Consider the following 15,954-nt stretch of genomic DNA (forward strand, 5'->3'; position numbering starts at 1 on the left):
TTCTGAACTGGTGATATATTTTTTGTTTTAATTTGAAGTAAATTTCTATTACAGATGCCTCTGGAGGAGGGTCTGGTATTATCTCTTGGTCTAATTATACACCTTATTTTTTGGTTATCAATTAATTTAAAATTTGTATCAAGACTAAATTTACTGGATGCCCCATGACAGGGATTTTGGGTAACAGCTTCAAGATAATAACAGGTGGGATAAACAACAGCCTTTGATTTAAGATCACATGACTGCGGCCTGGATGGTGCTCTAATCAGTCAACCAGGCAGTTTTGCTGCCATATTTTGGGATAATACATAAGATCCCCTCCAGTTAGGATGAAGACCATCTCTTTTGAAAAATCCAGGCCTTTCCCAAAAATCATCCTAATTGTTCACAAACGCTATGCTTTTATTTGCACACCAGGTTTCTAGCCAGCAGTGAAGGGAATGCAATCTGCTATAAATCACATCCCCTCTATATAATCTTGGTAAGGGGCCAGATACAACTAAATTCCGACATTTTCTTTAAGCTTTGATGCATAAAGAGATGAAGTTCCTCTTTAATACCTCAGAGTGCTGTAAATAAATTTCACATGCTGCAATAAGGTAGATATTTCATTGTCGGCGACACGGTCCAATGCGGCCTCTATGCCAGAAATCTTGGCCCCTGCAAGGCATTTAACATTAACTGCTGGTTTAACGTAGTTTGGAATTCTAACATTCCGCACTATGGAATCGCCAATTATGAGCACTTTCTTATTCTCAGTTTCCACAGGCACACTGCGGAGTGCTGAGAATTTGTTCTGGGTCCGAATTAGTGACCTGGGTGCCGGGGGACTAAATTTTGGCTTCTTAGACCCCTGTCTTACTGTTACCCACTCGCCCTGTGGCTGAATTGGTGCTGCTGGCTTTGGTCGCGCACTGACTACAGTGGGACCTGGAGAGACTGAATCCGAATCAGAAGTAGCCGAATTGTCTAAACAAACTGAGTTTATCCAATTTTCGGTTTGCCTAATTGCTATCAGATTCCTAATGCGGTCCTCCAATTCGCGTATTTTCCTGACCAACTCTAAATTAACTAAACACTTTTGGCAGGTGAAGCTGTCTACACTGTTGGCCGGAAAACCTGAACTGTACATCCTGCAGGACATACAACATATAAACATGCCCTCAACAGGCAGAGAGCAGATAGAACTTATGTTTAGTGTTGATGTCATCTTCTCCGTTTTTTGTAGTAACTTCGGTGCTTTGGCGCTTTCCGCATTCAGCTGAATCACTAAGAGACCATCGGCTTTAAGTTTCCACCACCCGCTAAGCGATCGACTTTAATTTCTCACTGCTGGTTATTTCTCTCCTTATTTCTCCTGTCAGCTGCCGGCTTTACTTCAGTTGAACTTGCTCGGGTGTTTGCGAAGGGCTACGTGCCTGTGGGAGATGCCGCTGCTCTGTGCTTTCGCTCACTGCTCCGCTCTGTGCTTCCGTTCGCTGCTCTGCTCTGTGCTTCAGCTCGCTGCTCCCATAACCACTGGTCTCACAGCCTCACATGTCCCATTCGATATCCACTGATCCCATGTCCTACACTCACCACCTGGACATGTCCCACCTCAATTAAAAGACTCTTATAGTGACATGCAAAAGTCTGGGCACTCCTGGGCAAAATTTCTATTACTGCTGTTACTGTGAATAGTTGTGAGTATGTAGAATTGTAGTATTGTAAGCAAGACTAGTGTGTTATTTTTGTTTTGTACAATTGTGCAAACATGTATAAACAGTGTGTACCCACAAAAATGTTACGTGCTCCCATTTCCACGCTCAAATTGTGATGTATAAAACCTAAACTTGGTGTAAAGCCACGCACATTTTCACGCTAGCTCTTTCCCTGGCATACGCAAGTTCTCCGCTCGGTTTTGCAAACTGGTGGCACCCAGCATCAAAGTAGTGCTTTTTTTCAGTGTGGTTTTCCTTTCTTTTTTAGATCTACATCCCTAATATGGCTTTATCATATACACTGAAATATATTGTTTATTAGTTTAAGGCATCTGATTGTAATTAACCAGTAACAATATAATGGTCCACAAAATGGCCAAACTATTCCAAATACCATAGCTGCTTTAGCGTTGTTACTCTCACTGAACCTTCTCCCTCTTCTTTCAGCTGCTCCCATTAGGGGTTGCCTCAGTGGATCATCTTTTTCCATATTACTCTCACTGCACTACATGGAGTATTTATACCACTATATCTGATTGTGGAATCACATCTCTACAGCAGGTGATCGGAAAGAGAATTATCGGTATACAACATCAAGCGCATGCTGCCTCAGCCATGCTGTCTATTGAACTGCTCTCACACGGCAAATGATTCAAAGCCTTTCCTGTATTGACCTCACGGTTCACAATCAGTTTCATCCCAAGAACTATAAATGCACTCAATCAGTTCATCAAGTGCTCCTTGTAGAACTGTTTGTACTTGTAAGTACAACTACCTCACTGTAAACTTGCACTACAGTTATAATATTGCACAACCTTAGCCACTTTGTAAAGCATGTATTTACATATGATGACAATATCATTTTTAAGATGAAATGCAGCAAAATATGTTTATTATATTATACAGATAAAACTTTAACTTCATTTAAATAATCTATATTGTCAATAATTAAACATGTGAGGACATGGTGTCGCAGCGCTAGAGAGGAGCTGGCGCGCCGTTCGCGGATTGTTCCTGCCTTGCACTGTATTCTTGAAGGATAGATGGATAGAATAATTAAGCAATTACTACAAAAGAAATTTCAATGTTCCTTAAAAGTTTTGAAGAATCAGTGTTCTCAGCTTACAGATGGCTTAACATCTATTACTGAGCTAATTGTGTGGCGATTACTTACTTGGAGAAAGAAAGGAAGGACAGGAATTGGGGGTAAGTACGTTTGAAAGAGACAGTACTGCTGCAATAAAGTATTTCATCAAAGGTCGTGCACGGCGCAGCAAGCATCTTGTGGGGGGCAGGAACAATCTCTGGACAGGGCGCCAGCTCGTCACTATCACTGCGCCATTGTGTTCCCATGTTTAATAACATGCTTTAACTCCTATCATCATGAAAATGATATCAAGTATACATCTCAGTATTTTAATTATTTAGAGAGCTGTAATATCACGAATGTAATGGATTCTGTGTCCAGTCGGAGGAAGAGAAAGCCGGTTTAAGAAGCACGTAGTGATTCACACACATAGAAGAACAAATACAAAACAAAGCATTTAACGTGCTGCTTTAGTTATGATGGGATTTGAGAAACTATCCATCCATCCATCCATTTTCCAACCCGCTAAATCCGAACACAGGGTCACGGGGGTCTGCTGGAGCCAAACCCAGCCAACACAGGGCACAAGGCAGGAACCAATCCCGGGCAGGGTGCCAACCCACCACAGGACACACACAAACACACCCACACACCAAGCACACACTAGGGCCAATTTAGAATCGCCAATCCACCTAACCTGCATGTCTTTGGAATGTGGGAGGAAACCGGAGCGCCTGGAGGAAACCCATGCAGACACGGGGAGAACATGCAAACTCCACGCAGGGAGGACCCGGGAATCGAACCCAGGTACCCAGATCTCCCAACTGTGAGGCAGCAGCGCTACCCACTGCGCCACCGTGCCGCCCCTGTTTAATGTTATGCATTTTGTAAATCAGGTCATCTTTTACTCGCTTAGCAATTTACAGTAAGTGAAATCTTGACCATTGGTGCCCAGACGTTTGCATGTCACTGTAAGTCAGGATACTGTTCACTGATTTCAGTTCTGCATTCACAACTGTCATCCCTCAGAAGCTGGTGGAGAAGTTGAACCTGCTGGGTCTTTAGCATGTCTCTTTGTAATTGGATTGTGACTCCAGACTGTCCACACTGAGTACTGTTACACCCCAGAGCTCTATGCTCGGCCCACTGCTGTTCACCTTGTTGATTCACAACTGACAACTCAAATGGCAGTATGGAGTGTGCTGAGGACACAATAGTGAGGGGTCTCATCAGAAACTGTGAAAAGACAGTGAGAAGACTGAAAATGGAGCAGCAAGCGGACTGGGGCAGGAACAACAATCTATCTGTCAGTACAGAAAAGATAAAAGACCTGAGGAAGGCCAACACTGCCCACTCTCCACTGCACATCAAGGGCTCTGCGGTGAAGGCCGTTAGTAGTTTTCAAATATTCAGTAGAAAATAACCTCACCTGGACTGCCCACATTACCTCCATTGTGAGGAGACACAGCAGTTACACTTTCTGTGGTAATTGAGGACAGCAAGTCCACTCATCCCATCATTGTGAGTATATTTTACAGAGTACCACACAGAGGGTCTTGACCAGCTGCATCACCCTCTGCTATGGAAATTGCAACATCATAGTCCACAAGACCCTGCAGCAAGACCTTTGCGTCCACTCTATTCAGAACAATTTCTAGAAAAGCTGCAACTGCAGGTCTTCTGAGATGGAGCAGGACCTCTCTCTTCAATCTTGTGGACACTTTGTTCACCTGTCTTCTAATAGACAGTACCAGAGCAGATACTGTAGGTCAGTTCTGGCTGACTGTGTGACATCTTCTGTCATTCTTCTCTGCATCGAATTGTTCAGTTTGCTCTAACATGACTTCTTTGTTTGTTACATTTGTTGTATTGTTGTGCAGTTTGTTCTTGATATGTAGCTCCATGTTTGTATGCTGTGGTGCTGTGTGGTGTTCACTTGTGCAGGCCCAATGGATTTTTGCTCATTCCTTTGCTGTTTTTGGTATCTCAGTATCCTTAGATGCTTTAGCCACAGTAGAATGGAGATCATGCCACTGTGGGAGAGTCGCCCTTTTTATCAGATCCCCCATCGACTGGTACAGCTTATCCTGCTGTTGAATCAGCACTGACATCATCCTAGCTAACACCATTACAACACTGATATCATATAAGACAATGTCTGTCTATCTGGCAGCTACAATTCAAGAAGCTCCCTTTGTGTTGCTAGAAGTTATGCTGACTCTTCAGCACTTCAATTTAAGTTCAAGACCACCAGGCCAGATTGTTAATATATTTATAAATTTTTGTAAAATCTTCTTGTCATGTTGATCTCTGGTCTGGAGGCACATTATTTCATGGCACTGTGTACTTGTGTGGGTATGATGATATTGTCTGACTAACTAACTGATGAATTATCTGACTAGTTAACAACCTAACTAGTCAGCTGAGTATGAAGGATAAACTGAGGTGACCACAAACATCATGTTCTGTGTCCTCATCTGACAATTAAAAGATGTGGACAAGTTAAACAAGTGAGTGAATGTGTGCATTAATGAAACAAATTAATTAAAGTGAAATAAAAATCTGTTGTGGGTTTATATCAAATTTGTATTCTTCGAATGAACATAGTGATGGTTATACCACCAGGTCTGTGCTTACCCCCACCGGCATGTGCCGCTTGTGTGCTGGGGAGGCAGCATAAAGAAGAGAGATGCCTCATGCCTGGGCAAACTAGTGAGGAAGGCAGGCTCTATTGTAGGCACGGAGCTGGACAGTTTGACATCTGTGGCGGAGTTATTAACTGTTATACCTGCCTCGGACTCTCCCCCTTGCACTTTTTAACTTGCACTGTGTTTTTATCACTCTTTAATTAATATTGTTTTTATCAGTATGCTGCTGCTGGAGTATTTGAATTTCCCCTTGGGGATTAATAAAGTATCTATCTATCTATCTATCTATCTATCTATCTATCTATCTATCTATCTATCTATCTATCTATCTATCTATCTATCTATCTATCTATCTATTACTAACTTTATCACTTTGACCGCATGCTGCTATGAATGACTAAGGGTCTGTAACTTGGTTTATTATGAAGTTTGTGACAATGCATGAGGATGCCCAACTGTTACTGCACATTTAATAACATTTTGGCATGATAAAGCATGTAATCCAACCCAGCCACCGGGGTTGCACAAGCCAGTGTGTTCTTAGTGCCAGTCCGAAGCCCAGGTAAATTGGGGAGGATTGTGTCAGGAAAGGCATCCAGCATAAAACCTGTGCCACATCAGAGCATTCAGAGCTCAACCTCTTAACAACTAAAGAAACTGAACAACTCTTACTTAAATAAAAAAAACATTATTATGAACATGGAGAGAAAGCTAGTAATATCTTAGCTTAACATATCCACAAGCAAGAAGTTTGCAATGCAATCCCAGCAATCACCAACACAAATGGAGACGAAATCATTAACCATAAAAATATAATGCACACATTTAGAGATTACTATAAATCCTTATATTCTACTGAGACTAAAGAAGACAATACACAATCTGGACACATTACAGATACCACAAATAGATACTCTTAGTGCAGAGGAATCGGATAAACCTCTGGCACTATCATAATTACTAGATTCTATAAACTCACTTTAGAGTGGTAAAGCAGCAGGCCTTGATGACTCAGCTAGCTCCACTTCTATTAGCAACATTTACAGAAGCTAGAGAAAATAAAATTCTACCTCAAACTTTTTGCCAAGCATTATTTACCATCTTTCTTAAACAAAATAAGAACTTATTAAAATGTGCTTTGTGCAGACCAATCTCACTTCTGAATAATGATGTTAAGACACTCTCCAAAGTCCTAGCTAGAAGGATGGAGAAAGTGCTGCCTTGAGTAATAACACAAGACCAAATTGGATTTATTAAAGGCAGACACTTAGCTTCCAATCTTCGATGCCTGTTTAATGTAATATATTCACCAACAAAGTCAAACACCCCAGAGATGATATTATCGTTGCAGAAAAAGCATTTCACATGGTTGAATGGAACTGCCTTTTTACAACATTGGAGAAATTTCGGTTTGGCCTGAACATTTGTGCATGGATCAAATTACTGTATACCAATCCAGAAGCTTCAGTTTGTATTAACAACATTAATTGAGACTACTTTAAACTAGAATGTGGTACCAGACAAGGATGCCCCTTGTCACCAATGCTTTTTGCAATCGCCATTGAGCCACTGGCAATTCACTGTCAAAATGTTATTGAGATAAAGGGGATTATCAGAGAAGGACTGGAACAGAAAGTTTCTCTATATGCAGATGATATGGTACTGAATATATCAGACCCACAAAATACTGTGCCTACTGCCCTAAATGTACTAGGAGAATTTTAAAAGACACCTGGACTCAAAATGAATTTGAACAAAAGTGTGCTTTTTACAGTGAATTCTCTAGCAAATAGCATTACATTGGATGTCTTCCCTTTTATCATTGCTGATCAGTTTAAATGCCTAGGGGTCAACATCATACGTAAGTATAAAGCTTTTTTCAACAGACTTTTGCTGTCTGCATGGACAAAATTAAAAAACAGGTGCATTGATGGTCTACCTTCCATCTTACTTTAGCAGGGAGAATTAACATTGTCAAGATGAATATCCTCTCTAAGCTTCTGTCCATATTTCAAAACATCCCCATATACATTAACAAATCTTTTTTAAGAAATTAGATTCAATCATAACCTCATTTATTTGGAATTCGAAAAACCCACGTATTCAAAACGGTGACCCTACAATGACCTAAATCAGAAGGCAACATGGCTCTACCTAATTTTCAGTTTTATTACTGGGTAGCAAACATAAAAGCTATAGAAACCTGGAAATTAACACACTAGCTTAGTCTGCAATAGAAATAAAATCCTGCAGTGATTCTTTATATTAATTGCTTTGTACACCAGTAAATACAAGTTATTGCCAATATACTGACAGCCCAATTGTCAGACAGACTTTTAAAAGATTTCTGGTCTCAGAATCAATTTTAATAAAAGTGTACTCTTCCCAGTGAATTCTCAAGTATACAATATTAGATTGGACACCTTCCCTTTAACCATCGCAGATCAGTTTAAATACCTAGGGGTAAACATCAGAAACTTCAGTAAACTGAATGAATAAATGACACACAGCATTATGGGAAACAATAGGAGTGGGAGAACAAAAAGAAGATTGGAATGGTGGAGTCAGGAAAAGAGAAGAAGGACAAATGATAAGAATTGAAATCTGAAAATAAATACAAGGAGAGCAGTGACAGGGCTTCACCACTAGAGGGCAAAGTAGAGGACGTGGGGACCTGCAGGTTTGGCAGATGGCATCTCGTCAGACACTCCGATATCTTATAAGACGTCCTGAACAAAAGTGACTGTGAGATGAAGATGTTTGATCTGTTATCTTGGAAAGAACTTTCACCATTACAAGCAAGCATTAATAATACTATTAATATTGTTATTGTTATTAATAATGATTCCTGACATGACTGGCACCTGACATTGTGTCTGTGTTGCTCTAGTTCCTCATTTGTGTTCTTTGTCAAATTAGATCGTGTCATTCAAATGTGTCATGTCTGTGTGACTGGTGGCCTTCATTGTACACTTGTAATTTGAACCCATGTCAAATGATTTAATATTTATAACATGTCTGAGTATTTATGGTATGTTTTATTTAAATCTTGTAAAGGTCCCACCATCTTTAATTAGTGTCCACTGGCCTCTCCTGCCTAATTTATCCTAAAAGACACAGAACGGTCCATCATGAAGTAATGAGCAACTGTTTTGAGAAATTCAAACTGTGAGGACACAAAGTTGTCAGTCATGTGACCCCCCAAACGTCCTGTGCAGTGAGCTGGTTTAATGCTGTGCATTTCCTGTAAAACCCAGCAGATGGCAATGTCAGCATGTCACCTGTTAATTTAATCAAATCACTTGAACTGAATGAGCAGACAAGAAGTCCAACAGGAGCTGCTAGTGGACAGCAATGGCCAGCAGTCTAGGGGGTCTTCACAGTCCTCTTAGATAAAAAGTCACTGGACTAGACTTTGAGATGCCGACCATTTATCACAAACTCATTTTCCTGCTTAGAGATGTCACAGGGAACCTGACAGAGTCTCCTCATCATCTCATTAGTCTGACATCAGAAGAGTCCATCAGGACAAACAGTTGAGAACCGAGCTCTGTGGTGACCAGTAGTGACCCACAAATCTAACAGGCTTCTTTGGATGTTGTCCTACAAATGACAAATTGTCGATTTGTTCAGAGTTTTAATTAACAAACGGAAATCCAAATTTGTCACCTCCCTCCATTGTCACCTTTGACAAGTCTATTTGGACACTTGAGTACAGAATGCTGTGAGTCTCATTTCTTTGATGTTCTTCTCCAATATTAACGTCCACATGTCAGTCTGAATACCAGGAAGGCAGGAGACATGGCCAGTTATATAGCGACTTACTTTAAAAGACTTGCAGTGGTTATAGGTTCAAACTGCATTTCTGTGAAAAGTCAAATTGCCAGAAGTTGTTGAACCTTTGTGTTGTCTGTCCTTCTGTCTGTCCTCATGTCCTCACTTCTCTCTTTTTATCTCCACAGCCTGTCTCATTGTGGTCTCGACTCTAGATGTTGCTCAGGTCTCTCCTCAGCTCTTTCTTCTCCACACTCACAACTGACTGAACTGAACCTGAGCAACAACAACATGGAGGATTCAGGAGTGAATAAGCTGTGTGAGGGGCTGAGAAGTGAAAACTGCAAATTAGAGAAACTGAAGTAAGTGAACAACAAGTGTGTGTGTGTGTGTGTGCGAGAGAGAGAGAGAGAGAGAGAGAGAGAGAGAGAGAGAGAGAGAGAGAGAGAGAGAGAGAGAGAGAGAGAGAGAGTGACTGGTCCATGTTGACCCTGCGAGGAACTGGCACCTGTCCTGCTGTTGTTCCTGCTTTGTTCCTGATGCTTGCTGGGAGAGACTCCAGCTGCCCTGAGACCTGATCAGGATAAGCAAGTGTAGAAATGGATGGATGGAGGGTGAATGATATTGAACCGGGGTGTTCAGTCAGTGATTTGAGTTGAGGAAACATCAGAAACTTCAGTAAACTAAATGAACAAATGACTGACTGGTCAGCAGAGACATACAGCATTATGGGAATCAGGAGGAGTGGCAAAAGAAAAGGAGATGGGAAAGGAGGAATCAGGAAAAGAGCAGAAGTAAAGGGGAAAGAACTGAGAGCTGGAAATGAAGTGAAGATCAGTGGAATGTCTTAATTACTAGAGGGCAGAGGGCTGAGCAGACCAGACGACTAAGTGGCATGAAGGTTTGGCTGATGGCATCTCATCAAACACTGTCACAGAATATTCTTAGCCAGAAACAGATGCAGAGTCAGAAGCCTTGGATTTCAGTGACAGTTTATTTCATTGTAAGTAAAGTCATTCTGAGTTTACAAAAACAACCAGCACCAAAACACGGAGCAGCATTTTATAAGGAATTGACTTCACATTTCATATTCTGGCCATCCCTTCATATGCCAATGGCCAACACCTTTCAGCATTTCTCCTCCTTTGCCCCCTATCCTTTTCATTGTGCCTCCTCATTGCTCATCCTCCAGCCAGTCCTCAGGGATGATATTTCAAGATGTTAACTCCAGTGCTGCCAGTCTAGAAGGGCTTCACTTTATTGGTCACTCCCTTTTAAAAAAATATAACAAGTGTGTAAAGTGAAGGGCTCAAAAGGTACATTAATAGTATTATATAAAATTAAGTGATAAAAATATAGATACTGTATAAGTATGAAAATATATGTATTAAGTTTAAAAAATACACGCAAGTGTATATAATCAGATGGCTAAGTCTCCCATATCTCCAGTGCCATTTTCCAGTTGTGGTCAGAATGTGCAGTGCTCATCTCGTCACTTCTAATCAGTGCTCGTCTTAATAGTACACAGTCAGATATGTGCTTAGCTCACTCAGATATACGCATAGCTTAAGTGCTTATCATGCACTTCAAACATATGCTGAGCTTATTCTTCCATAACACTCAGAGGTCTTATAAGACGTACTGAACACAAGTGACAGGGAGATGAAGGTGTTTGATCTTTCATCTTGGATAAAACTTCCTCTATCACAAGGCACCAGTAATTAATATTATTATTGTAATTAGTAATTCTTGACGTGACTGGTAGCTGACATTGTGTCTGCGCTGCTCCTTGTTGCTCTCGTTCTTCATTCGTCTTCTGTGCTTGTCAGATGAGATCCTGCCATTCAAATGTGTAAAGTCGGTGTGTGATGGCCTTTGTTGTACATGCATCATTTGAACCCATGTCAATAATTTAATACTTTAAACATTTGTCTGAATATTTATGTTATTATTTGTAAAGTCTTGTTAATGTTCCCCCATCTTTACTCTACCCACTTTCCAGAGTGATTTATTAAAAGAGAGACATCAGCGAGAAAAACAATAAACAGAAATGCCAACCATGAATACATGAGCTGCTGTGAAAAATTCAGAGTTTGAGGACTCAAAGATGTCACTCCTGATGTGACCACAAATGTCCTGTGTAGTCAGGTGATGAAGTACTGTGCATTTCCAATCCCTCCAGGAAGATGGCGGTATCAGCATGTTGTCCATTCATGTTATCAAATCATTTGGACTAAATGGTCAAACAAGAAGATGGACAGGAGCTGGAAATGGACAGCAGTGGTCAGCAGTGATGAGGGTTATTGCACGGTCCACTCTGAGAAAGAGGATTTTAGACCCCCTCTGTGTCCAGAGGACTGGACTTTGGGATGCTGACCAACCATTTGAAGCTTGTCCACCTGCTTTGTTACAAATTAGTAGAAAGAATAAAAAAACTGAGCTCAGCATCACTGAGGCCTTTGTAGATGGAAGTCAACTGGTCAGTGGCACCAGACAGTATGTGAGATCTGAATGGCTGAGGACAGAAATAGTATGTGTCAGGCTGGTCCTCCATGTTCATTATGTCATTTGATTCCAAAGTCAGGTCCAGTCTTTGTCCTTTCAAACAAACAGAGTGTCCTCATCCTTTAATTATTGTGACATCAGGAGAGTCCAGCATGAGAAACAGCTGGGTGTTGAATTCTGTAGCGACCAACATTTCTAACACTTGTCTTTAGATGGTGTCCTACAAATTACATTAAACATCTACACTGTCTAAGTAGGAAATGATGGGCAAAAATCTCAGTTTGTCACTCTCCCCCCATTCTGACAAGTCCATCTGGTCACTCAAGTGCAGGAAGCTGTCAGCATCATTTGTTTGCAGTTCTTGATCAATCTTAATGTCCACATCTCAGTCTGAATGATCTCTCACCAGGGCATACAGCATGAAGGCAGGAGAAATTGGCAGGTATAGCATCTTACTTTATAAGACTAGCAGTGGTTTTGGGTTCAAACTGCATTTTAGTGAAAAGTCAACTTGCCAGCAGGCACTGTGTTGTGTGTCCGTCTGTCTGTCTATTGCTCTTCATGTCCCAACTTCTCTCTCTTTATCTCCACAGCCTGTCTGATTGTGGTCTCACCTCCAGCTGTTCCTCATCTCTTTCCTCAGTACTCTCTTCTCCACACTCACAGCTGACTGATCTGGACCTAGACAATAACAAACTGAAAGACTTAGGAGCTCATCAGCTGTGTGAGGGGTTGCAGAGCCCAAACTGTAAATTAAAGATACTGAGGTGAGTAAACAAGGTGAGGTGTGTGAGGTTATGAAGTCAGGGCTGATGGCTTGATGGACAGACTGATAGCAGGACACTCCATGATGACCTGACTAGAAGAAGGAGAAGGACGGTCAATGGGATGAGAAGGACAAAGCGCACTGGGCAAGATGGAGAAGCTGGGCAGAGCTGGACGGAGGTTACAGACAGGGATGACAACAAAGATAAAGAAGGATGACAGAATGAGAACAACGGAGAAAAGAGGAGGAGTGTGAGGTGGGCTGAGAAAAGGAACAGCAGAAAAGGTGAACAGGAGCATGTAGAATTAACAGACAGAGGGACAAGGACACAGGGAGGAGAAGGCTGACAGGGTTATAGGGATCATATCAAACACACAAGGGAGAGAAGAGCCAATTTCAGTGGACAGGGTGATGAGGGGACAACAAGAGGACAATGAGAGGACAGAAAATGAGAGAAGACATGAGAGTGAGCAGGAGTGGGAAAGAAAATAATAGAGAGAGACTGATCATTAATTAATAGCGCAGGACACAGGAAGTGACCACAGGTGGACAGAGGGGTCAACATTATGTCAACTGAAAAGACCACCTTCTGTTGTGATTGCTCTTGCAGCACAAAATAATAAAGGGGCAAGGCCTCTAAAATAGCCTACTAAACAAATGTCATCTCAAGGTAGGTCGAACCCCAGGAAAACAGGAGGCTTCAGGCCTGACTAGGCTTCAGAGAGAAGGACACGCTTTTGAATTCAAAATATAAGCAAAACAGGTGTGTCTGACCAGAGGGAGAACCATGAAAACTCCAGCTTGGCAGAGAAAAGTCCACAAGTAATTTACACAAAAGATGAGGTTTATTAACAAAAGAACCACAGGGGCTGCCGAAAGCAATCCAAAGCTATCAGTATTGTAAAAAGCAAAATCTGTTAACAGAATCTGAATCTGAGAGCAAAAGGTTCAAAGCCAATAATCAGAATTGAAAAGGGTAAAATACTCACCAAGACCACCAAACAGTAGAGTGAGGTCAAATGAACAACACTGAACTTCAATTAAAATCAACAAAGCCATCAGTCCTTCAGAAAATGGTGACCTCGTTGGACGGTGGACTGGGCAAGTGGTAGGGCGACACACACATTATGTGACTTAGAGTCACTGAGAGGAATTCTGGGAAGATGATATCAATGGGTGTGTCATTGAGATACTCCAGTGTGTGAGGTGGTGCTTTCTGGTGTTTGTAACTCACATGTGTGTCTCTTCACAGGCTAATTCATAATATGATCATAGAGATTGAGAAGAACAACCTGTGGTCACTAGAGCAAGAGTTAAATCAGACTGGACGGCAGGTGAATATCTACACACGAAAAGGCAGAACATTGTAATCAGCTATCTCCAGTGCAATGCAGCCCAGACCTTTCCCTCTAAATTCTTCTCTTTATTCTTTTATATTCTCTTCTGCTCTCCTCCATATTTAATAAACTCTCCAGGTCTTCTCAGCTAGTGTTCTTCTCCTTTTTTTTAACTTTTATTGAATTTGTTAAAACCATATAACATTCCATACAATCAAGTCAAACTTCACAAAACTAAAATAAAATCAAATCAACCCCCATCCATGAGAAAGAGAGGAAGGCCAACAACCAGAGCAAAACTGTTAAGAGTAAAACATCCATCCATCCATCCATTGTCCAACCCGCTGAATCCGAACACAGGGTCACGGGGGTCTGCTGGAGCCAATCCCAGCCAACACAGGGCACAAGGCAGAAAACAATCCTGGGCAGGGTGCCAACCCACCGCAGAAGAGTAAAACAGTAAAAAGAAAAATTAGTCTTTTCCCCTAATATAAATGTTTATTCTAAAATGTTATTGTGTAGGTCCTGCCAGGTTTTTAAACAGTTTACAGCAGATCCTCTAGGGGAAAATTTCAAATAGTATTTAACATCAGTTACCCACTGACTTAGAATAGGAGAGTTAGGATTTTTCCAGCTGAGCAAGATGAGTCTACGTGCCAGTAGTGAAGTAAAGGCAATCATAGTTTGTTTGTCCTTCTCCACTTTAAGCCCCTCTGTGAGCCCACCAAACACAGCTGTTAGTGGATTAAGAGGGATTGTGACACCAAGGCTGTCTGAAAGGCATCTAAAAATTTTGGTCCAGATGTTAATTTGGTGCAGTTTCTAAACATGTGACCCAGTGAGGCTGGAACTTGATTGCAGCATTCGCAGGTTGGATCTTTCCCTGGAAACATTTTGAACAATTTTAAAAGATTTTAAGTTGAATAATTGTATGCTTTGCACATATGGATCTCAAGTGAATTCTGTGCATTGCTGCCTTCAACTCCTTTTCTAAAATGTTGAGTGAGAGATCCTATTCCCACTTCACTCTGGGTTCTTTAAAAAGGAAGGGACATATATTATAGAGGTGCTGTCTGAGTCCTCAAGACTGATCAATATGTCTTCTGGAATAGAAATAGGTGGGAGGTGAGGAAAATTGGGCAGAGTTTGTTTAATAAAGTTTCTAATTTGGAGATAGTTGGAAAATTGTGTTGATTGAGAAGCTAAGTTTGGAGTGCAATTGATCATAGGATGCAAAGACATTATATATGTACAAATCTCTAAGTGATTTTATCCAGTACAGTTTCCAAACATTAAAAAATGTGTAAGTTTGAGAGGGTGGAAAAAGGTGGTTATCATGTAGATGTACCACAGATAAAATATTCTTTAACTTATACTTCCTACATTGGTTCTATATTCTGAGTGAGTGAGTGAGTGAAGCACAATTGGGTTGTTATTATATTGACGATAACTTACATTTACTGGGGTACAAAGCAAGAGATATGTAAAAAGAAGTACTGTGGGATTTTATTTCTATTGTGGACAAAGCCTGTGTATGTTAATTTATTTGTATCAATGTTCAGGTTTTCATAGCTTGTATATTTGCTGCCCAATAATAAAATTGAAAGTTAGGTAAGAGCCATGCCACCTTCTGCTTTAGGTCATTGCAGGGTCGCCCTTTGGATGTGTGATGGTTTTGAATTCCATATTAACAAAGTTATGATTGAATGTAATTTCTTAAAAAATGATTTGTTAATGTAAATGGGTAAAGAAGTTTAGGAACGATATTCATCTTGACTTGTTAATTCTCCCTGCTAAAGTGACCATCTATGCAAGTCTTGTTTAAGTTTTTCCATCCAGACAGCAAAAATTTTGTTGAAAAAGAGCTTTATATTTACTTGTGATGCTTACCCCTATGTATTTTAACTGATTTACAATGATAAAAGGGAAGGTTTCCAATCTAATGTTGTGTGCTAGAGAGTTTGCTGGAAAAAGCACTGCTTGTTTTTGCAATGTAGTGAATAGGTCCTCCCATTCAACCATATTAAATGCTTTTTCTGTATCCAGAGATAATAAGATAGATAGATAGATCTCCAGGGTGTTGGAATTTATGCGTGAATATATTACATTAAACATGTTGAAGATTGAAAGCTGTGTC

The 15,954-nt window shown here is 40.7% G+C and overlaps 1 protein-coding gene across 1 annotated transcript in view; it reads left to right on the forward strand.

Annotated features, from left to right (window-relative positions):
• Positions 1 to 15,954, forward strand: part of LOC114668277 (uncharacterized) — a 555,445-nt gene that overhangs the window by 404,164 nt on the left and 135,327 nt on the right. The window contains exon 9 of the mRNA XM_051935131.1: positions 9,398 to 9,571. Within this exon, the coding sequence (XP_051791091.1) occupies positions 9,398 to 9,571 (174 nt within the window). The remainder of the gene's footprint in view (positions 1 to 9,397; positions 9,572 to 15,954) is intronic.

The sequence above is a fragment of the Erpetoichthys calabaricus genome, chromosome 1 (assembly GCF_900747795.2).
Source record: "Erpetoichthys calabaricus chromosome 1, fErpCal1.3, whole genome shotgun sequence".
NCBI classification, from domain to species: Eukaryota; Metazoa; Chordata; class Cladistia; order Polypteriformes; family Polypteridae; genus Erpetoichthys; species Erpetoichthys calabaricus.